Below are 24,822 nucleotides of genomic sequence, written 5' to 3'. Positions count from 1 at the left end.
ACAAACAATAATAAAAGTTAAGTTTTCTTAATAATTTAACTGAAAATAAGGCATTTTATCAGGCAACTGTATTTAGGAATACAGTTTAAGAAACTCATCAGTTCATGATCCTACCAGTCTTCCCCTAAATATACTAGATCCCATCAGATCTTCTCCTCTGATGCACCAGAATCTCTTTGAACTCTGTCTTTGATGCTCACGTTTCAGTAGGATATTTCTAGGATCTGCTTGGCACAGTCTTAGCCCATTTGTTTTATTTATTATTTCTTTATTGATTAACTTTGTTTGCTGTCCATCTCGCTGCAAGGCATCTCACAGGCTAATCTCTTTTATGAACAGAAAAACTGGTATATGAAGAATGAAATCGGTATATAAAACTGATATATAAAGAGTTAAAATAAACATTCTGTCACTGCTCAGAATAAATGAATGAATGAATCAATCAATCAATCAATCAATCAATTGAAACTGGCCGTTAAGAAGCTGTCAATCTAACATAGGATTAGAAATAAGATAGAAGTACACATTGAAGTCAAGAAAAAGATTAATGATATGAATTCTCTAAGACCATGAAGTGTGACTGCATTACATTAGCACCTTCCAGCTTTTGCAATGACCAAAAATGTTGAATGTATATCATAATCTGAGGAGGACAGTATGGTTTGATATGTTTGGATTATGGAATTATATACAAATAATCTGTCCTCAGAATGTATGTGTTCCCCAAAGTGTTGTGCTGGTAACCTGTTAAATTTTATAGTTCTGACTTTCCTACCATTTTCAGGAAGTGCATTCAGTGTATCGAATTTTGGCTGGGATCTTAAATACAGGAAATATCGAATTTGCTTCCATTTCTTCACAACACCAAACTGATAAAAGTGAAGTGCCCAATATGGAAGCCTTAGACAATGGTAAATATTTTGCTAACATTTCTCAATTGTCCTAATGCAGAATATGATCAGGAAATCCAGTTTCACACCCAGTGGCTAGGACGTAGCCCCACCCACCCTTTTACAACATCCTTGTCTTTCAGCTGCTGCACTGCTGAGCATTGGCTCAGAAGAACTTCAGGAAGCTCTCACCTCACATTGTGTTGTCACAAGAGGTGAGACCATTATCCGAACAAATACTGTGGACAAAGCAGCTGATGTACGAGATGCCATGTCAAAGGCTCTTTATGGCCGACTCTTCAGTTGGATTGTAAATCGGATTAATACCCTGCTGCAACCTGATAAAAATATATGGCAAGTTATCAATCAATACCTTGCATATTTACTTGTTGATGCCTGCATATCTCTTTTTATTTTTCATCAAGAGTTTACTTGTTTGTTTTAGATAATGCCTCAAATTGGCTTCCATGCATTTTTGTTCCTGGGACATTAACTCCAGTGTTTTCAAAAACTTGATTGGGATTTAACTAAGTAGTAAATGGGATTCACTTGGGTTAAAATCATGTCCCTCCCTGGAAAGATACTAGAAGATGCTTTAATTACATTATCTTTTATCTTCCCCTGTTTTTTTTCTTTTTATTATCTTCAGCATAAAGTAAACCTTTAAATTCAGTCCCAATCATTAACTTTTTTTTTCTTAACTATGCCTAATGCAGCAATACCAGTGTATCCTTCGCTCAAAAGTTTAACTAATTCTGAGACCAAAAGTAAACCCCGATTAGTTTGGAGAAGCCTCTCATCTAAGAGAAAGAAGCTTTGCCACTGGAAGACTGAGTATGGTATATTAGCCCATCAGTCCTCTAATTATCCTGCAAGGGCAAGTCAGAAACAACTTTTGAATCTGGTGCCCTTTAGTTTCCTTGAAAAGTATCTGGATCGGTTTCTTTTTCCATGCCAGCAGAATGATTTTTCCCACCCATTAATTCCAGCAGAAGGGAAGCTAATAAGGATGAATTCATCTTGGCTGGCATGAACCAATATGTCTTTGAGAATGGTAGATGATCTACACTGCTAAGAACTGCTCCATGGGATAAACAACCTTCCAGATTTGTAAATTTCACTTCTCATCAGCTCTAACTAACACAACCACATGTAAGACATTCTGGAGTGTAGGAATATAGTTGTAATCCACAATATCTAGAGGGCACAGATTGCTATTGTCTATTAGCAGTTCTGTAGATTTATAGAAGATTTAGATTTAAAGATGTAGATTGAGTTTAAAGATGTCTAATTTCTAATAAGAAATGCCGTAATTAAGTTTCCTAGGTAGGGAAAATTCACTGTAATGTTTACCTATGTTGGTAAATGCTAATTTACTTAAAGCGTGTATATTTTTGTATCTGATCATTTCCACACTAGTGATTTATTGTATCAGCATAGCCTTTCCACATTGCTGTTATTTTGGCACAATGATGGTTGAATGATCTAGAATCATGATGGTGAACCTATGGCACGCATGCCAAAGGTGGCACACAGAGCCATTTGTCAGAGCACGCAAGGGCATGCGCACACCAGCCAGCTGACTTCAGCCTTCTTTTGAGGCCATTTTTCACCCTCTGGAGCGAAAAACCCCTGAAGCGCGAAAAACTTCCGAAGTGTGAAAAACCGGCCTATGGTCTACGGGCAAACGAGAAGTTCAGGAACGTACTCATAGGGCCAGTTTTAGCCCTCTGGAGCATTCAAGGAAGCCTCCTGTAGGCTGCTGAAGGCTCTGGAGGGCTAAAACTGGCACTATGAGAAAACTGGACGTCTATTCCCGAACTTCCGGTTTGCTTGTAGGGCCAGTTTTTCATGCTCCAGAGGCTTCAGGGAAGCTCCTGAAGCCTCCGGAGGGCCTTCAGGGGGGGGAGGCTGTTTTCACCCTCCCCAGGCTTCTATAAAGCCTCTGGAGCCTGGGGAGGGTGAAAAAGCACGCAAAAACTTTGGGGAGCGCTGGTTGTGCGCGCATGCATGCTGGGGTCATGCACGTAGCATTATGGATGTGGCACACCCATGCATGACCCCCCTGCGCTCCCCCCCCGCTTTTGACCCGTGAGCGAAAAAAGGTTCGCCATCACTGATCTAGAAGATACTATAAATCACTGGTGGAGAAATGAACTCTTTTTTTCTTTAAGGCACTCATATTTTCACTGTTAAGTTTTGTCCCTGAAACTTATTCTGTTTAATATCTTGCTTCACAGCAGTAACAGCAACAAAATTTAAAAATGAGCATAGGTTCAAAAACTGAACTCTGAATAGGTTATACAGTAACATTTTTGGAAATTAAGGAATATATTATAGCATTATATTATTATTGTTGTTATTATTTTCATTTTCAAATAGCAATGCTGAAAGTGGAATGAATGTTGGAATATTGGATATTTTTGGATTTGAGAACTTCACAAGAAACTCATTTGAACAGCTGTGCATAAACATTGCAAATGAGCAGATCCAATTTTATTTCAATCAGCACATATTTGCACTTGAGCAGGTAAGCTTTGATTGACTTGATAGCAAATTCTGCAGGCTCGGCCTGGGACTTGTAAGACCAATGAACCAAAGAAGATGATTTTGGTATGAAGTTTATGACTTCATCTGTCTTCTGTGAAAATAAATGTTTTCTCAGAAAGGGAAAAAGCTTTCACCATATGAATTTATCGGACGCACGTGCAACTTCTATATACGAACACAATATTGTATATAAAAATGAAAATATGGCATCATAGTAACCAATGAATTTGTAATATATTATTTTTGTATGTAGTTGTGTGCTATTGTGTTGAAGAAAAAAGACCCCCCCCCAAATCAATAGAACTGAAAGCAACATATGAATTTTAGTCATGTGAAAACCAGGAACAAATGTAAGAGAAGCGTTTCCCAAATAGTGATTTTTTTTTAAAGGTCACTGAGCAGCAACATGTTGAAAATTGCTTCCCTTATTCTTTTCTCAGCTTTGCAACTAGATCAGGGGTGTCAAACTGGCAGCCCGCGGACCAGATGAGTCACGTGCAGGCCACACCCACCCCAGCTTTGCAAAGGGGAAAACATCACGATAGATCACATGACAGCAACGTGATGCCACGAGTTTGACACACATCAACTAGATGAATATGAAAAGCCAGACTGCTGAATATAGAATATTCCCATTATGATATTTATGACTTACTAACTTTTGTAATACTTTAGATGGAATATCACAGTGAAGGAATTGATGCTGTCTTGGTTGATTATGAAGACAACAGACCACTCTTAGATATGTTCCTTCAGAAACCAATGGGGCTACTTTCCCTCCTGGATGAAGAAAGCCGATTTCCCCAAGCAACAGACCTAACATTAGTTGGTATGACCTGTTCAGAAATGTTTCCAAATGGTTACATATATACACAGAAGAAAAAAAGCAAGAGAACGATTAGTATCTTTTATAAAGTTTAAATCCAAGCTGACTGCATTAAACTCTTGGAGCCAATTGATTAAATTGTTGAGTATAATTTTATAATAATTATAGATAGACATCTTCTCCATATAATAAACTGTTAGTTATTAGTAATGGAAGCAAGTGGATACATATCAGTTCAGCTGATATGTGAATTCAAACCACATCTGAGAGTTATCTGCTGATTAAGCAATTCCTGAATAAGAAATTACCTATAGAGAGAATTGAGCCTTACAGCAGAGCTTCTGTGAAACTGGCTGCATAGCAAGCCCCAGCAGGAAAAGATAGTCACTTAAAAATCAGAGGAAAAATATCCTACTCCCATTAGAAATAAACTATGCTTCTTTAGCACTATTACCTGTCTATTACCTGTGAAAATTAAGTGAAAGAAACAGCTTAAAATTATTTTGTAACCAATATTGAGATTGGTTGTGTTTGTGGCATTGCTCATTAGACCAAATGGTATTTATCCCATTGAGAAAGATATTGATACATATATAAATTAAATAATAATGGGGCCAGGATATACCCTTGTCTTACCCCTTAATTTGTGTGAATCCTGTTGGTCAGAGCCCCGTTAACCCCATACCGCACCCTCAAACAGGTTCTTGTGTAAAGGGCTTTAATCAAAGCCAGCAGTCTAGGTTCTATTTTAAGAGCTGTCCATAGGACTTCTCTATTTACCATAGCAAATGCTGCTGTAAGGTCTATAAAAGCAGCCAAAAGGGGTCTCCGCATATAGGCATATTTGGCAATTAGATGGTTCAAGACAAAGTAGTTGTCAATAGTGGATCCGCTTTGTCTAAAACCTGCTTGTGAGGATATTGTTTTCCTCTACTCATATTTCAATTCTATTCAAAAGGGACCTAGCATATTTTTTTTTTGCTGCAATGTCAACCAGGCTAATAGGCCTATAATTACTAGGCTTAGTAATTGACAAAGATATTAGAAAATTGATGTTTTTGTAGAGGTATCATATGAAGACGTATGGACAGTTTTCCAAAAATTTCTGAATGTAAAGACTGGATAATTCAAAACCAGTTGTGTCTTTCAGTAACGCAATCAGTAAACAAGGATTTTGGCTCCTTGTTTACTCTGTTGGCCAACTGTCTGCACTTCACTGATATGTAGTAACTGCTTGGTGCACATTTTGTGCTAGGCTAGCTGATCAAACACTGGGAATTTCCACAACTTACCCTACATAACTGCTAACATTGGAAGTAGAGTTCCAAATTTCTGTTTAAACAAACTTAGGTTTCAGTGGAAATAACTAAAAAAAGTGCCACATTACATTTTTCGGTTATTGGCTACGCTGTTCTTTTGCTTTAATCTCTGCCTGCTTTGTTGAATATCTAAAATTAAACAATTGTGATAAATCAACTGCAGAAAAAAATGTTACCAAACATAATAAACATTTAGTAAAGTTGACATAAGCATAAAATATTAGAGGTTTTTCTGATTATTCTGAATCTTCCTACTATCCACCAACTGTTTTCAGATCACTTTTGAATTAGGGTGGCATAACGATTTAAGAGAATGAAGTAAAGACTGAAAAGACAGAAAATACTACTGTAAAAAGAGAACAAGGGTAAAATTTAACTTGACATGGACATGGCTTAAGATGGGAACTATCAAGAAAGAAATGGAAGGTTTAATACTAGCTGCTCAAGTACAAGCACTACAAACTAATGCCATGAAAGCAAAGATACAAAAATCCAACAAAGTCGAAACTGTTTCACATTTAATATGTGAATGCAGAAAAATCACACAAACTGATTACAAAGCAAGACATGACCGAGGTGCTAAATTAATCCACTGGTCATTATGTAAAAAATTTGATTTACCTGTATCCAGAAAGTCATGGGAACATAAAGTGGAAAAAGTTATTGAAAATGAGAAGGTGAAGATCTTGTGGGACTTTCGAATACAAATGGATCATCATTTGGAGCACAACACGCCAGATATTACAGTTGTAGAGAGCCGAAGTGTACAGTTTATTGATATCGCTGTTCCTGGAGATGCTAGAGTCGAAGAATAAGAACTAGAAAAAATAATGAAATATCATGACCTGGCCATCAAAATTACATGGCTATGGATGAAGCATGTAACAGTGATACCCATTGTCATCAGGGCACTTGGCACCATGTCCAAGAAGTGTACAGGATACATCAACCAATTGCAGCTTCCTGCAATAACACCAGTGGAACTGCAAAAAACTGTGCTACTTGGAACATCTTATATTTTAAGAAGGTACTTGGTTGATACCTAGGATGCTGGCAGCAAACTGTATCAACCATTAGCACTAGTCACTAATATTTGTAATGCATTTTTGAATGTTCAGTTGGCTGAGTTTCATGTTTAATGAATAAAGTGTATAACAACAACAACAATAATAATAAATAAATAAATAATCATGGAAAATACCTAAGAAGCAATATGGGCTGCGACTAGTATTCAGGGGGAAATAGTTCCGATTATATGGTCAGGAAGAAATTGATTTGCAATCCAAACAATGGGCCATTTTTAATATTTCTAGTTCTTATTATTCAAAAAGTTAAATACAATGTAATTCTTATTCGGAAAGTAAATACTATTGGTTACATAGAAAGAAGAAGAATGGCCCTTGATATACCAAAGAAGAAAAAAGAAAAAAAGAAGCATTACTACTAGGAAACTACAAGTTATACATTTCCCTTCCATTGTACCCTGACAGATGACTGAAATCAATATATATCTTTTAAACATTAAGAATTGTTTCTGATTTCTATTTATTTTATTCCTTTCATCTATTTTGGTTTCTTTCCCTTTTGAAACCTCACTCCAAATATCTGAATTTTTCTTGCTGAGTAATATATGAGGGAGCCATTCTTGCTTGAATTTAGTTAACTTTCTATTTTGAACCTACTGTAAACCTTTACTTTTGCCATTCCTGTATATTCTACAAGTTTGGTTTCCCAAGCTGATATCATCAGCATATTATCTCTTTTCCAATGTGAAAAGATTTGTCTTCGCGGCCAAATGGGCCATTAATATTGTTTTCTTGTTTTAAAAACTCACAGATAAATTTGAAGATAATCTGCGATGCAAATACTTCTGGAGGCCCAAACGAGTGGAGCTCTGTTTTGGCATTCATCATTATGCCGGGAAGGTAAAACTTATATAACGTGCGCTAAATTAAAAATGCAATAAATGTCCCTTCAACGGCTTTTGGATTTTTCTTTCCTACTTAATATTTTTAATGAGTTTACATTTTAAAATTTAGACACTGTTTTACAACAGTGGTATTTGATGGCCTGTGATGGCCAATAGAACTGAGTTGGAAGGTACAATGAACTTCAGATGTCCTCAACCATTTGGCAAGGCATTGATGCTAATTCTTAATTTAAAATATGGTGGCACATCTATAGGTGAAGCCTATGCTGCTACTGATCCTTTCTCCCCTTATCTGTTTCCTGGAATTGTAACTGTTCCTGTCACTGTCAATTTCATGAAGTGCCTTGGTTTTTTTTAAGGCTGAAGGCCACAGTCTTCTCAGTACAGAAGTCAAAGCATCTCCTGCTTAGCTCCTTACTTTATGGTTGCCAGGGTTTACAAGGAATTGGACACTTTTTTGAAAAAAACTTTTGAAAAGTTCCATTATCAGAGAGCTTTGAACCAGTCTATACTGGAAGATCTCTGTGTCTGCAGTGGTGGTGTTCAAATAATTTAACAACCGGTTCTCTGTCCTAATGACCAGGTGGGTAGGCTGGGCTTAGTGGTCATGTGACCATGTGGGCATGGCCAACTCAACATTACTCAGGTCGATGGGCACTTTGCCTTAGCTGTTACAATGTAATAAGGGTTAACCGGAAAGGCAGTTTCTGTAAGCAGGGCAATAAAAATTAAGCTAGAAACAACACTAGAATGTTTCCTTCCTGCCTTCTTTACAGGATTAGCCCTGTAAAGCAGGAAAAAACCAAAAGAAGATTTCTTCCAACAACCAGTTCTCTGAACCTCTTAGAAAGTTAAGAACCGGTTCTCCCAAATAGGTGCAAACTGGCTGAATCCCACCACTGTGTGTCTGGTATGTCATACAGATATAGGGCCTTCTGCAAAATCAGCAATGGTTGCAACCTTTAAAGTTCAGGAGAAAAACAAGGAGCAAAAAGAGATGGGGAGCAGAAAAGTTTCACTTTACTTGTATAGCAAGTTGTACTGAGATTGCTGATATGAAAATAAGTAGGCATAAATATGACTTATCAGGGGACTCAGCTAAGACGCTGAGTTTGTTGATCAGAAAGATCAGCAGTTCAGCGCTTCGAATCCCTAGCACCATGCAACGGAGTGAGTTCCTGTTACTTGTCCCAGCTTCTGCCAAACTAGCAGTTCAAAAGCATGTAAAAATGCAAGTAGAAAAATAGATACCACTTTGGTGGGAAGGTAACAGCATCCCATGCTCTTTTGGCATTTAGTCATGCTTGCCACATGACCACGGAAACGTTTTTGGACAGCTGGCTCTTTGGCTCTGTAGCAGAGATGAACATCTCCCCCTAGAGTCAGGAATGATTAGCACATATGTCCAAGGGGAACCTTTACCTTTAAATATGACTGAGCACTACACTAAGCCTTAGAGGGAAAAGTTCCCCATCTTTACCTAAAGTATTATGGGTACTTATGGGTGGCCGAATCTTATAAGAGCCTGTTTCACATTTAATTCCCATGTGTTGTATAGGTTCAGTATGATGCTTATGGCTTCCTTGAGAAGAACAGAGACACCCTTCCTGCGGACATAATGGTGGTATTGAGGACTTCAGAGAACAAGCTTCTTCAGCAGCTTTTTTCAAGCCCGTTGACCAAAACAGGTACATTACATCTGAAGTCTGTTAAAAATCAATGGCTTTCTACTGACTAAATGCTCTGCATTTAGAAACCAACCCTGGTGGCGCAGCGATTAAAGCATTGCAGGCAAATTCTGCCCATAGCCTGGAGTTCAATCCTGATGGGGCTCAGATTGAGTTGGTTTTCCATCTTTCCAAGATCTGTAAAATGGGGGACCACATTCTTAGGGGCAATATGCTGACATTGTAAATTGTTCAGAAGAGTGCTGTAAAGCATTATGGGGCACTATATAAGTCTAAGTGCTGTTTCTGTTTTACAATGCTCTTTTAAAAATTGCTTATTATTAATTTCTTTCACCCATTTTTCTATGGAGAGGAATATGAGAAGAAGCATTAATGTGTGCTCTGTGTGTCTTTCTTATGGCTTATTAAGCACGTATTTTATGATCATTTTTAAACCACAGGTACAGAGTTTGCAATTATAAATGCATTCACTGAAAAAAAAATCTTACAGTGACAAAGTAAATGCAGCCCTTTAGAGTGAAACCAAGAACAAATAACAACCTGCAAAAGAAATTGTGAGAGGAAACCATGCCTATGGTTTATAAATCCTAGTGATGACAAACCTATGACATGTGTCAAAGTGATATGCCACAGTGTTTTGGCTGATGCACCAGGCTTACCAACACCCAACAACCACTATTCTCAAAAACACACCTGTTCCCACACAGTTTTTGGAGGCCTATGAAGCCATGCAAGAATGAGGTACATCCTGTGCAGCTCCTTCAGCCTCCGAAAATCACACAACAATAGGGTGTGTTTTCATGCATTTTTCTGAGGCTGCAGAGACCACAAAAGAACATTCTCCAAAGCCATTCAAGAGCTAAGGCCTTGTGCGACTCAGAGCAGCCTTGGGTAGAACACAGGGCCCTGTCAATAGGAAGAAAGCACTGTCTGAAGGTAAGTAGCAAATCCTGTGGAGTCCTGGGCTGCAGGGCAATCATGCCAATACCTAAGGCTCATGTGGCTTGTGGTACAGCACAAAGTGGCCTTTTTGAGTGGCAGCAGTGGTCTAGCCCTCTACTTCAAACTAGCCTCAGTGCTGCCACCAACTCCCATTGTTCAGAGTGGCCTAAATGGAGGGGTTCAGTGGTGGGATTCAAAAAAAAATTCTACGGGTTCTGTGGGTGTGGCTTGGTGGTGTGGCTTGGGCATGGCTTGGTGGGCATGTCAGGGGAAGGATACTGCAATATCCCCATTTCCTCCCAATCAGCTCGGATTCGGGAGACAGAGAATAGATGGGCACAGGGCGGTCAGAGATGGTTTTTACTGGTTCTCTGAACTACTCAAAATTTCCACTACTGGTTCTCCAGAACTGCTGTATACCACTTCTGGAAGGGTCTGAACAAGAATGTCGTCTGTCTGTCTATCTATCTATCTATCTATCTATCTATCTATCTATCTATCTATCTATCTATCTATCTATCATCTATCTATCATCTATCTATCATCTATCATCTATCTAATTTGATGAGGGCATTGCTCATCTCCAGTCAACTCTTGATAAAAAATACGCTTCCTTTATTTTAGAGCTGTTAAAGTATCCAGAAAAAGACCAAATACAAGAGGGTATAGACCAGTAGTTATAAAGTAATAAAATATCAAAACATTTATTATATTTCTGTCAAGGGCAGTAAGAACTCCTTTACTTCTACAGAAAAAAAAACAAGACTTTAACCAATTTCTGAAGTTTGCAGGTGGCCTTCAAGACATCTTCACAGGAATCATATAATATTAGTTTACCATTTTGTTCTCCTTAATGAATCTACAGTACTAAATCTTATTTTGTTCTTAATAATTTGATCGTGAAATTAATTTCAGAAGACACCAAACTTATCATTAATATACTATTTGTGTGGTGTGTTTGTGTGTGTCTGTGTGTGTTACTTCAGACGATCATAAAAGTAAAAATCATGGGAGCAAGAAAATATCTTCCTGTGATCTGTGGCATTTGGGATATTCTTAAGGTTTACATTAATGCTTCTGTGATAAAATGAGAAAAGAAACAATCATTAAATCTATTTCACAAAGACAGCAAAATTATTTGTGCTCATTAAGAAAATTGTATTCATTAAGTTTGTATTCATTGACAGTGTTGATCAGTGCACTGGATAATTTGCAGGGCTTAGCTTAGAAAAGGATGGTCAGGAGGTAATTTCTACATGTGAAATTGCTGAGACTTCTTAGTCATGCATACTAAACTATTGTTTCAAACTGGTTAATTTTTGGTAAAAGACAGTTCACTTGTATAGCTGTGACTCTTGACCAATTGTGAATTGATGCCATGTGGACTACATTCAAATAATAATTCATGCCAAAATGAAATTCAGTTTAGGAGCTTCTGTAGGTTCCTTAAAGATGTGCTATTGCCCTTGAACCAGGGGTGGGTTCCTGCCAGTTCTAACCTCTTCTATAGAAGAGGTTCCACAAATCTACAGTGCCATTTAGAAATGGTTCCAGCTCCCTCCCCCTGCCCGTCCACACATCATCAAGATGAAGAGCGAGAGGAGGAATTCTGAGAGTTGAAGTCCACAAGTCTTTTTTTTAATAAAAAATTTTTAATTTTTAATTTAAAACAAATACAGCATCATTTTTTTCATGCTCTAGAAAGTGTATCAGTTGGTTACAAAAAAGACTTTCATGCATCTCTTCCACAGTCAACAAACATAATTCATATTAATTTAAGTATTTTAACTCAAATATTTATACATGTCACCATCATTATATTTCCATTTTCATTTGACTATAATTGTTTAAGCATCCTTCATCATAAAATATACCAAAATTTAATACATAACCACATACTGGCCTTTCAATTACTATTTTTAAAATCCTCCACTAACACTAAATCCTTATGTCCTATTCTAGTTAAACATCTATAATATTTAATAACAAAGTTTTTTAATCCTCCTTTCCAAATTACTGTTTAAAGTTTATATCCAGTTTCCTTATGTTATACCCATCTCTATATATACGTTGTTATTCTTATCCCTCCTTTATTTGGCTATATCCTATATCTTAACATTTCCCCCCTAATAATCAAAACTTTAATTGCATCTAACTTAGTTCTATTATTATTATTATTATTATTATTATTATTATTATTATCTTTTATGTATAATCCAAAGGGATTGCTAATCTTCCTTACATCGGTACTATTCAATATTCATATCCAATTATTCTCATCATTACATCACACATTGTATACATTAGTAACATCAGTTGTTTATTTAAGCTATATCTATTATCAATAAATTTCACTAAGTTTAACTAGTTCTAAATTATGTTCTTTCATCTATCAACCTGTGTCTTTCCAATAGCAAAACAGTCTCATATCTTCTGCCATTTGTGGTGTCAATCCTCTAATCATCTTCTTGATCAGCTTTCTATAGACTTCTCTTAGCAACTCCTTGCTTATAAGATCTCTCATATAATCTTGATGCCCTCTTTCTGTTTCCTTATTCAGCTTATCTTTGATTGTCAGCAGTGTTATCAATGCTTTTGCTAATAGAATTTCTCTCTTTAAATCCATAGATTCTTTAGTTTTTTCTTCTTCTGTATCTTGCCCTCTGGAATAGATTTCCTCTCCATTTAATTCCTCTTTCAGTATTCCATTCTTTCCATTTTCAGAAACAAACCAATCACCATAAATATCAGCAGGTTTAATCTCTTTATATTCATTTTCCACTTCGATTTTTTGAGTTTCAATCACCTCATTTTGCATTTGATAGACATCCTCAATTTTTTCATCATATTTTATTGTTATGTGCTCTAAGTATTCCAGTTTTTTCTCTATTCTTTCATATATATGAAACGTTAATAAGATTAAAGAATAGATTCACAAAGAACGTTGTTTCCACTTTTACTTCAAAGGGACATCTGTGTGCCTCCCTTCTTATCACTCTCTGTAATGAAGCAGTGAAACCTTGTAATGCCAAGTCAAAACAATCCATGGAAAAAAAGAAAGTGTTCCATTTTCAATACACAACTCCAATCAACAAATCCTCCCAGCCTCTGAGCAGCGTTAACAGTGTTGAAAATAGCTTCCTTTTGTATCTCTTTTGTATTTCAAGTTAGAAAAAAGAGTCCAATCTTTAAATGAATTAGAAAAATACCTACAGCAATGAAAGAGGAAAACTTTAGTCTATAGGTTACAGATAACAATAAAAGAAAAAGTAGAAGAAGAAAACTTAATCCATCCATTTCAAAAGGCTTGCATAGATTCCATCCATGAAGATAGCATTTAAAAAGTAAGATAACCACTGTCCAAAACCATTCCAAATTTAATTCCGCCCCCTGATTATTCTATTCTCAAATTTAGATTAATTTTAAGTTTTTATAGGCAGTCTCTTTATAAAACAGCAAAAGTTCCTCACCAGCCGGAAACACTTTCTCTTTCCCTATCCTTCCATTTTGGAGTCACCCCGACTTTGTCAGCCTTGGCAGGATTTTTGTCGCCGCCTTGAAGAACTTCTCTTGCTTCTTTCAGGGATTTTGTGATATCCTGAGATCAGCAAGACGTATTCTTCCTGTTCACCATCTCTTCGGGACAGTTTAGGTCCATTTGGACCACCCAGCAGCAAAGGTATTGGCTGCAGTCTCAGAGCATCGAGACTGCATGACCATCTCATCGTGACATTGGCTCCTCCTCTCAAACTTCACAAGTCTTAAAGCTGCCACTTTGAACACCCCTGGGGTTTTTTTCTAAAGGGTTAGGGATGCAAGGGTCTTTTACTTGACAGCTTTAAGATTTGCATGCTTCAATGCCAGAGTTCCTGAGCCAATATGACTGGAGGAGGAATTCTGGGAGTTGAAGTCCACAAGTCTTAAAGCTGTCAAGTTTGAACACCCCTGGGGTTTTTTTCTAAAGGGTTAGGGGTGCAAGGGTCTTGTAACTTGACAGCTTTAAGACTTGTGTGCTTCAAATGCCAGAGTTTCTGAGCCAACATTTTGGTTGCTAAGCAAGAGCATTGTTAAGTGAGTTTCACCACATTACAAGTTGACCACGTCCACCCAGTCACATGACTGCCAAGCCACTCCCACTCGGTCACATGGCCAGCAAGCCACTCCCACAAAGCAGGCCACACCTACAGAAGAGATTCTAAAAAAATTTGAAACCTACCACTGCCTTGGACTTACTTTCTTCCTGTTGCATCTTCACTTTAGTTGCCTTCAAGCAGCTTTTTACATCATGCAGATATTGATCCTGTCAGGTCTGGAAGCCATCCTTTTCATTGGGCCTTCAGGCCTGCCACAATTAATGCTGTGGGAAATTGGGAGTGGGGATTATATGGAATATGGGAGATATATAGTCTAAATAACATTCCTTTTTCAGAGAGTCAAGGACACCTTGCCCTGCAACTGCGATAGTGTGACTGGGAGGCATCTCTAGTTTGGATGATGCCTGACTGGACCATGTGATGGACATGTGTGTGCTGGATAGGGACTTGACCTTTCATTTGGATGGGGAAAACCTTTAAACTTTTAGATTTGGGTTTTCCCAGATGTGCCAATATGACATCTCTAATAAAATGGAACTTTGAGGAATCTCAAGCCTCGGAGTCTTCTTTTGTTGGGGGTGTGTCACAGTGGTGGGTTCTGGATCCTGTTCCAACCGGTATAGTTGGAACGGGCCTGGCGGCGTCCACAGCATACACATGCGTCTTAGTTCCTCCGCGAGCCTTGTGATGCTCCAGCTGCTCCGCGGAGCATCACACAGGCACTGTATGAGCCATGCATGTGTGCAGAAGTGCGGAAGCCTTAAAAGACAGGTAAGGAGCTCAGGCGGGCAGGTGGGCCCTCCGGAGCATCGTACCTTAATGGTATCCGGTGCTCCGGGCAGGCTCCGGTACGCCTGTACTGGGGCATACTGCCTGCAGCTCACCACTGGAGTGTTATTTGGAGCCCTGACAGATCCATTACCTGCCCTGCCTCATCTGACTAACAACATAAATAGAACACCCAATCCCAACTTCTCTCCCAATTTTCTAATTATCTCACAACTGTTCTATATACATTTTAAACAATAAGGGTGATTTAATGGATCCCCGTAGGACACCACAGCCTAGCAACAACCCAGCAACAGCCCAGCGACAGGTGAAGTGGAAGCCTTGTAGTTTGTGTGTGGCCATATAAAGAGGATGGGAAACCATGCCTCCTAATCCAGCCCCAATTTAGCACCACGGTGGAAGGATTCAAATGATACCCAGGGGGATCAATAGAGTTTTACTTTCCATCTTTCTTCTGGGATAGGTCACCCATCAGGATGATAAAGAAAGTTCCAGTTCTGGCTCTTGGCCTGAAACTACCTGGAATATGTTTAGATCTGGACTGAAACAGGTTGAGGTTGGTTGTAATTCCTGTTTATAAGTTTTCTAAAGCCTACGATTAGCCCAAAGGACTTGACGTACTTGCACCGGGAAGCAGAACATTCACAGTTCCTTTATGTAAAGCAGATTTATTGTAGAAAAGCTGCAGGAAAAAATAGAATAGAAAATAGAAAAAAAAATAGAATAGTGAAAACAAATTCCAACTTTCGTAATTACATCATTGCATATATCTGCAAAAATTATACATACAGTATGTGTGACTAAACTAGCTAAGTTTCAGAGCTCTGAAATACAGATACTGATGTAAATGAAATTTCTGAGTCTTCATTTTTTTGTTTGTTTCCTTTGGTGAAATGTTAGCTATAGACTCAAAGGTATTTCAGTAGCCTATGGCCATGCCTTTCTGTTGCATTACCATCCTCTTTAGACTATTGATTTTTGGTCTGCATAATTTGAGTGCACTCCTCTTATCTCTAAAGAGCTAAAAGTTTAACACATATGGAGGGACAGCATAAATATAGCTTCTCAGTTTGAGACTATTTAAGCCGTACAGTATTAAAATATATGTTGAATATTCAAATAGTAACATGAAGGCAGGGAATCTTTCAAGTGAACTTTTGGAAATCAACTTGCCCCCTTCTCCAGATTACTAAAAGAATATCTAGTTCAGCATTTTGATTGCCTGAATTAGATATGTTAAAACAGTGGTAGTCAACCTGGTCCCTACCGCCCACTAGTGGGCATTCCAGCTTTCATGGTGGGCGGTAAGGGTTTTGTCCGATAGTGAAGCACTTTCCTTCTTTTTTAATTTAATTGACTTTTTAAAAAAATTCACAGCATTATTTAAAAACATTTTCATTAGGTTTTCATAAAATCACCACTACTGTGGAACCGATGGGCGGTTAGAAAATTTTACTACTAACAGAGATACAAAAGTGGGTGGTAGGTATAAAAAGGTTGACTACCCCTGCGTTAAAAGGTTCTTTCTCACAGCCACATCAAAGCACATTCTTTCAATCTAAGCTGGTGGAGAAATATGATAGTGTGAACTGCTCTTCCTGGACTGCTGTGTCCTATTCACCCTGTGAGACCAGGTGGTGTTCTTATTTATTTAGCTTATAAATTTGATGTGAGACTAATTAGAAAAAGAATGGTGAATTTCCCCACCTTTATTTCCCCTCTCATTGTGTATTACTTGATGATGGGAGAAACATTTACCCATTGTTGTCCCTAACAAGAGGTTGGTCTGTTGCTGTAGGAGACAAGTTTTGAAGATGGATAGACATAATAGCAATAGCACTTAGATGTATATGCTACTTCACAGTGCTTTACAGCCCTCTCTAAGTGGTTTACAGAGTCAGCCTATTGCCCCCAACAATCTGAATCCCCATTTTACCAACCTCGGAAGGATGGAAGGCTGAGTCAACCTTGAGCCTGGTGAGATTTGAACTGCCAAACTGCAGTCAAACTGGCAGTCAGCAGAAGTAGCCTGCAATTCTGCACTCTGACCACTGCACCACCATGGCTCATAATAAATCTTAATCAGAGATCACAGAGTCTGTTTCCAGTCTTGCCTTTAGTGAAAGAGTTCTGACAGGCATCTCTGAACAGCTGGGGCTATTTGTGATGAAGGGGAATCACTCCTGTTCTCCCACAGTGACTTAAGAATTCCTGGCACTGCTTTTCATGCTTCTAGCACTGGCAGCCTTCACTGCCATGTGAAAGACTGGACAGAAAGGTTACCCTGTAAAGTGGGGGAGCTTTTCTCAGTTTATTGGAAAGCCCCAATCAACCCATTGATCACTGGGCTATCTTAGCCAGGGAAGCCTCTACCTACCTATAGATCAGCTGAACTGACAGATCTGCACTACAATGGCAGGGCCTTAATGGCAATGCCAGAGAGTCTCCATTTTTTCCCCCAGGCATTCTACAAAACAGCAGACTTGATGCCATTTTTAAACAGCTGGCTAAATTCTTAAGAGCCGTGGTGACACAGTGGTTAGAACGCAACATTGCAGGCGAACTCACTGCTCACTCCAGGAGTTCGATTCTGACCGGCTCCAGGTTGACTCAGCCTTCCATCCTTCCGAGGTGGATAAAATGAGGACCCAGATTGCTGGGGGCAATAGGCTCTGACTCTGTAAACCACTTAAAGCACTATAAAGCGGTATATAAGTCTAAGTGCTATTGTTATTAAGGAAAATAATATTTAAGTTGAAAGCACAAGAAATCTATCCAGAACTTTTATTTTCAAATGTTAAGACATATTTCAAAGTGTAGTTCATTTCTACCTGTTTTTCTCACACTTTCTTTTGAGGGAAATGAAGTCTGTAGCTTCTGAACAGGTGAGCTTGCCTGCACCTGGATAATGTTTATACAACAGCTACCAATTTCCTTACCATTGAGGGAATCTATTCTCATGTTGCCCAGAGGCCTCTAAAATAATTTTCACTGGAATTCAATGTTCTTGCAGGAAGACAAGAAGTAGATGAGTTGACTTGGGTAGACAAAATACTTCATTGCATTTAAAGTTAACTTGAGTTACAATTAAGAGCACCTTAAACAAAAGCTAAGAATTTGTTCTCTGGATATATATTTTCCAGGACTTAAATCCTGAACTCTGGTGCTTTGTAAAACAATTTGACCCCCTCTTCTTTGTGGCAGCTCCTCAAATACTGGAATACTGCTATCATGTTGCCCCTAATTTTTCTTTTCTTTAGACTAGCCAAACCCAAATCCCACAGCCGTTCTTCTTCTGTTTTAGACTCCAGCCCTTTCATCATCATAGTTGTTCTTCTCTGAACTAAACAGTTATCTTCCATTTGTTATCCATCTATCTTCTATTATAACTTCTGTTATGGAATAGCAATTATGTTCTGGAATGGAGGAACAGCTGCATTATGTTTTCAGTGCAAGATATTTTAGTTATAACTGCTTAGATATAGGAAGTCAATTGCCCATTTCACACAAATGAGATCATTCTGACTCCATAATGAATCATCAAAGAATTCTCTGGCAGGTTTTGACTAGACAGGATACCTCAAAACCCAAATTTTGGGGCAGAATTCACAAACACAAAGAAAACTGTTTGCATATTTAGTCTATCTAGATAAGTATATCTATTTCAGGTAAATTTTATTATTTAGAATTTTTAAAAGAATGTTGTAAAATTAAAGAAAGCCTGAAAAAGTTTCTTAATACATTTATTAAGTTTGCAGATAATTGTAGTGATTTGTATGCAGATTATATGAAGACCAAAATAGTCATCCGTTAATTTAATTTCTGAACTGGGAATGTTGATTTAATTTAAGCTTATTACAATAAACTGGGATTATATTGTATTTTTGTGAAGTTTCCAAGAATTGGCCTAATTAATTTACGAGCCTCAAGACAAGGTTAAAAAAACACATTCATTTATTAGGACTAACATCTTGGCACAGACTCCTGTAGAGCCAAAACTAAATCCCATTTAATGGCATCTGAATTTTACCCCTGTGTCCCCTCCCCTCTGGTTGAGGTCATTAATCACATTCTCCAACAGGATGTTATGGCAGGGTTCTGGACATGCACATTACATCCCAGTACAGAAATATGAGACTTTTACTCTGGCCAAAAGTATGCATGGCATTTCCCGCCCCCCCTCCTCAAGTTAATAGTAGTCATGGAAATGTTTAGACATTGACATCCGGCTCCCCTCACTTCCTGAAAGTGACCTGTGTAAAACAAAGCAATTTGAGTACAGGCGTATAACTTAGGGATGTGTCCCTCCCCCAGTCTTGTTTGGATTTTCTGCATGGAATTTTGTGATAAGGCGATCAGCCTGGATATTTCTACTTTTCACCCAAGATGCCTCTGATAAGGGATAGCCCTTCCACTTGATTAAGTATTGGAGTTGTCTCCTGTGCCACCTAGAATCAAGGATACGCTGAACTTCATAATGGGTTTGGCCCCCTATGACCATAGGGCCCGGGGGCTCCTGGGGTAGTGGTCTCAGAGTGGATTCAATCACAGGTTTTAAGAGACTGTTGTGAAATGCTGGGTGTATCTTCCCCAACAATCGAGGCACTTTCAATTGCACTGTGACTGGGTTGATGATCTTTACTATGGGGAGTGGTCCCATAAACTTCAACCCCAGTTTCTTGCTAGGCAGTATTAATCTCAAATATTTTGTGGAGAGGTAAACCTTCTCTCCCACCCGGAATGGCCATTGAGGAGCTCGGTGTTTGTCTGCCTGTTTCTTATAGGTTTGTGCCGCTTTAGCCAGTGCCTTTTTGACATTTTCCCAGGTCTCTTTCAGCATCAACATCCAGTCAGCCAAGCTGATTGAGGAGGGGGGATCCCTTGGATACTCAGGCATTGGGACGAAGTCCATACCGCTCACTATTTTGAATGGCGTGAGTCCTATGCTACTGTGAACAGCATTATTGTACACCACCTCAGCAAAAGATAAAAGGTCTACCCAATTGGACTGCTGATAGTTCACGTAGCACCTCAGATACTGCTCCACCATGGCTTTCAGTCTCTCTGCTGCCCCATTGGTGCTCGGATGAAAAGCTGAACTAAGACCCTGAGATGATCCAATGGACCGCAGGAATTCCCTCCAGAACTTAGCCATGAACTGGAAACCTCTGGCTGAGATAATTCTTCGAGGTACTCTATGCAGTCGGTAGATATGCTTCACGAACAGTTTAGCCAGCTTGTGAGCCGAGGGCAGTCCGCTACAGGGTATGAAGTGTGCTTGTTTGGAGAATAGGTCTATTACAGTCCAAATCACCATGTTTCCCCCACTTTTTGGCAACATTACTATAAAGTCCATTGCGATCTCCTCCCACCGCCTTGTTGGCTCTGCTACTGTTTGCAGTCCAAGGGGTTTTCCTGGTGGTCTCTTCATTGTGGTGCAGATGGTACAACTTTTCACGTAACTATCTACATCTTCCTTCATGCTAGGCTACCAGAATTGACTCTGGGTTAAGCGTAAAGTCTTTAGGAACCCAAAGTGGCCTGTGGTTTTCATCATGACTCCTCTGGAAAATTAGGGTACGTAGGGATTCTGGGATGTAGAGTTTTGTCCCTTTCCATGCAAGGTCATCTCTCTTTGTCAAGATGTGTTGGTTGTTTTGGAACCAGGGGTCTGCTAGCAGTTCAGTTTTGAGTCTCGTGGTTAGGTTGCTTGCAAGGTGGTCTTGCTGGTCACGGCGTTGCCGTCTGGTGGTCACTTGGGCAGCAGTTTGGGTAGAAGGAATGATGGTGTCCACTACGTGCTCCTGTTCGCATTTGTACTGAGGCATGCGGGAGAGGGCGTCAGCTAGAAAGTTCCTCTCCCCTGGAATGTGCTTTAAAACAAAATCAAAATGGTTGAAGTATTGAGCCCATCGGACTTGTTTGTGTGATAGCTCCATGCGGTCCTAAGCGCCTCTAGATTTTTGTGGTCGGTCCAGACTTCGAACGGTTTCTGACTCCCTTCCAACAGGTGTCTCCAGGTTAGCAGTGCCCATCTCACTGCAAAAGCCTCCTGCAGTCCAAAAGGCATCACTTTGAATTGAAAGTTCCCTAGGGGGCAGTTGAATGCTGTTTTCCACTCATCTCCCTCTCTGATACGTACTTGGTAGTATGCTTCTCTGAGGTCTAGTTTGGTGAAGACTTTTCCTTTGGCCAGATGAGATAGCATGTCCTTCATGAGGGGGAGAGGGTATGTATGCACACCTCATTTATCCCTCGAAACTCCACACACAACCTCATAGTTCCATCTTTTTTTCTTTGAAGAGGACTGGCGTTGCGACCCATGGCTTGGCTGGCTCAATTAACCCCCTTGCTATTATTTGCGCATCTCTTGCATTTCCTGGGGTGTCAAGGCTTACAGTTTGGGCTTGGGTAGTTTTGCCCCAGGAATGATTTTGATGGCACAGTCTGTCTCCCGGTGGGGAGGCGGAACATCGCACTCGGCCTCGCTGAATACTTCTGCGAGGTCCTGATATTCCATCAGAATCAGTTTGGCCTCTGGGGTTTTGTCAGATGTGGTTGCCAGTTGTTCTTATGGGCTCTTTTGGGGGGGTTTCCAGCATGGGTGGTGTTTCTGCTTGCTGATGTGGGAGGGGTTGGGGACCCCTTGATATCCTAAGTCTGCGGGTGCCCCCTTGCCACCAGATGGTTGGTCCCCACTTGTCTAGCCAGGAAAGTCCCAGTATGACTGCGTCTGTCATTTTGGGGAATATTATGGATCGAATTACTTCCCAGTGATCTGCTAGCTCTAGCCTCACTGGTGGGTGGCATAGGCTCCTCCCATTAGGGACCCATTGACCTGCTTGAACCAGATTGGGTGGGCCAATCTTTTTGGTCTGATCTCCAGTTTTAGGACTGTGGTTAGGTTAATCAAGCACCTTGTGCAGCCTGAGTCTATTAGAGCTTGAAAACCCCCCGTTTCCTGTTTTTGGGGCTGTGAGGCATATTGGAAAAGGGAAAGGGTGAATTGGTTCTCTCACCATTGGGTCATTTTCTCCCTCGACCTTGCTGTCATATGGTTCAGGCAGTCGGTTGTCATTGCCTGGGGTTCCACCACTTTTGTCTGGGTGGGAAGGGGCGTCTGCAGCCTGGGGGGCTTTTCTGGACCTGTTGGTGGTCCGTTTGGGGTCTCATTCTGGTCATGCCCTGGACAGTGGGTATGGCCTTGGTTTTGGGGCTGGGGTTTGCTGCCAAGGCACATAATATTAAACCATGGTTTGGCACTATATCTGAAACAGAGCATTTTTGTTTACCATTCCTCTGGGGGGGATACTGTTAAAAGCTGCAATGGACAGATGAGGCGTGGAGCAGCTGGGGTAATTAGAACAGCTTTATTGCTAACAGACAAGAATCAACATCAACTATATACAGTTGATACCTTGCCCTGCCTGACAGCTATTTATACTAGGGCTGTCAGGCAGAGCAACCAATAAGATTGCAGGAAACAGCTGGCGCTCAGCCAGCTGTGCCCTAGCCAATCAGGCATGGCTCAGCTGTTGCCGGCTGTCAGTTGTAAGTCGAGGACTTGCATCTGATTTAAGACCGGTCGCAAGTCGAGGACACAACAGATACATTATGTTATATGACTGGCTGGTTCCCACTAATCCTAAATTAGTTTATGGATATTGTTGTTCATGGTGATGTTAGAAATTATTCAATGATTTCCTTTTTCTTCTGGCTGACTGCCATGGCTGTTGCAATATAAAGCTATTGTAGATGTGTACTAGCCAGGAAGTACACAGAGAATTTGAAAAGATCCTGCTTGAGAATTAAGGTACAGGTAGTCCTTGACTTAACACATGTTCATTAACTGAACATTCAGAGTTACAAAGGCACTGAAAAAAATGATTTGTGACAGTGTTTTACCCTTACAATTGTTGCATCATCCCCATGGACACATGATCAAAATTCATCCATTTGGCAACTGACTCATATTTGTGACAGTTGTATAGTCCCGCAGTAGTATTTGTATAGTCTTTAGTTGTATAGTAGTTGTATAGTCGTTAGTTGTATAGTAGTTGTATAGTCTTCCGCTAACCTAGCAGTTCGAAAGCATGTAAAAATGCAAGTAGAAAAATAGGGACTACCTTTGATGGGAAGGTAACAGTGTTCCATGTGCCTTCAGCATTTAGTCATGCCAGTCATATGACCATGGAAAGGTCTTCGGATAGTGCTGGCTCTTCGGCTTTGAAATGGAGATGAGAGTCGGGAACATCTAGCACATATGTGTGAGGGGAACCGTTAGCTTTATAGTCCTGGAGTCATGTGTATACCTTTTGTGAGCTTTGGACAAGCAAAGCCAATGGAGAAACCAGATTCATTTAACAAACCATGGTACTAACTTAACAACTGCACTGATTCACTTAACAAATATGGCATGAAAGGTTGTATAATGGGGCAAAATTCAGTTAACAACTGTCTCACTTGTAAACAAAAAAAAATGAGCTAAATTGTGGTCATAAATTGAGATATTCTCATAACCTGAGAATATTCTGCCTTGAATTATAATTCCCAGAATATCAAGGAGAACAAAACCAAAGGAAGTAGTATATATATGGAGATCAGAGGCGGGTTGCTGCCGGTTCGGCTCAGTTCAACCAAACCAGTAATGGTGGTGGTGGGAGGCTCAACCCATCTGCCCAGATGCTTCTGCACATGCACAGAAGCATTGTGCATGTGCACAAGCATGAGCAAACCGGTAGCAAACCGGTTAGCTACCCACCACTGACGGAGATTCATTGAACAGTGCCATTTAGATTTCTTTTTCGTCTTTCATAACTCTTACCTTTAATTCTTTTGCTCACAAGTTCTTCCTCTGTTGTTTATCCCCAAAGCAAATAACACAATAGAAATATATGTAATCCCCTCTTTTCCTATTCATCTTCAGATTTCCATATTAGAGGTGCCTCCAAATGAAAAAAATTATCATAAAATAATTATTTTCACTCATGTTATTTGATAAACATCTAGGATTTTATGGAGGGTTTTTTCTCTTCCACCCTCTGTTTAAAGCCTGATAAAACCCCGCATATTAAAAAGAGTCTGTGCTGATTGATGTCTACACAAACCTAACTCATTCCTAAGGGTTTTGCTTCAGTTCTTGGGCTGTAACTAGTAAAACGCCATGCATTTTCTCTTCAGAAGTTTTGGGCTGCCTTTCCCCGGCATCTCCAAATGAATCTAGAAAAGATTTCTGAAACCTTAAGACAATTGTTGCCCATTATTGCAGAATAAGCCATACTAAACCAGCAGGATTGGTAGCAAGATTTGATATAAGCAAATGATCATAAAGCAAAATCCAGAATTTGTATTTGTATCCAGAATCTGTAATAGTCTGGCAAGAGATTTAGCCTGTTGCATAAGTCAAATGTTTTAATTAGTTGCCTTTTCTTGAGAGTGTAATTGCTGTTGGTGATTATGCCCCATTTATCTTATTGTACATCGTTTTAGATCTTTTTCACTGTTGGATTGTTAGTAACAGTTGTTTTAATACAATAGACTTACAGAGTTGGGAGTTGTTATTGAAGCCTCTGCCTAATATAGGATCTGAAATGAGAAAGCACTTTCTTGAACTGTGGGTGGTACACACACACACACATAGAGAGAGAGAGAGAGAGAGACAGAGAGAGAGAGAGACAGAGAGAGAGAGAGAGAGAGAGAGTGAGACAGAGACAGAGAGACAGAGACAGAGACAGAGACAGAGACTCAGGAAAGTTAGAAAGGAGGGCACAAATAAATATATGCACTCACACAAC

At 39.6% G+C, this 24,822-nt stretch overlaps 1 protein-coding gene across 1 annotated transcript in view; it reads left to right on the top strand.

Annotated features, from left to right (window-relative positions):
* MYO3B (myosin IIIB) overlaps positions 1-24,822 on the top strand; it is a 261,296-nt gene that overhangs the window by 105,710 nt on the left and 130,764 nt on the right. The window contains 6 exon segments of the mRNA XM_032238384.1: positions 785-911; positions 1,034-1,244; positions 3,273-3,420; positions 4,116-4,269; positions 7,422-7,510; positions 9,074-9,203. Coding sequence (XP_032094275.1) covers positions 785-911; positions 1,034-1,244; positions 3,273-3,420; positions 4,116-4,269; positions 7,422-7,510; positions 9,074-9,203 — 859 coding nt within the window.

Source organism: Thamnophis elegans, chromosome 1 (assembly GCF_009769535.1).
Source record: "Thamnophis elegans isolate rThaEle1 chromosome 1, rThaEle1.pri, whole genome shotgun sequence".
Taxonomy (NCBI): Eukaryota; Metazoa; Chordata; class Lepidosauria; order Squamata; family Colubridae; genus Thamnophis; species Thamnophis elegans.
Note: the sequence above shows the minus strand (reverse complement) of the source record. Positions and strands in the feature narration are given on the sequence as shown.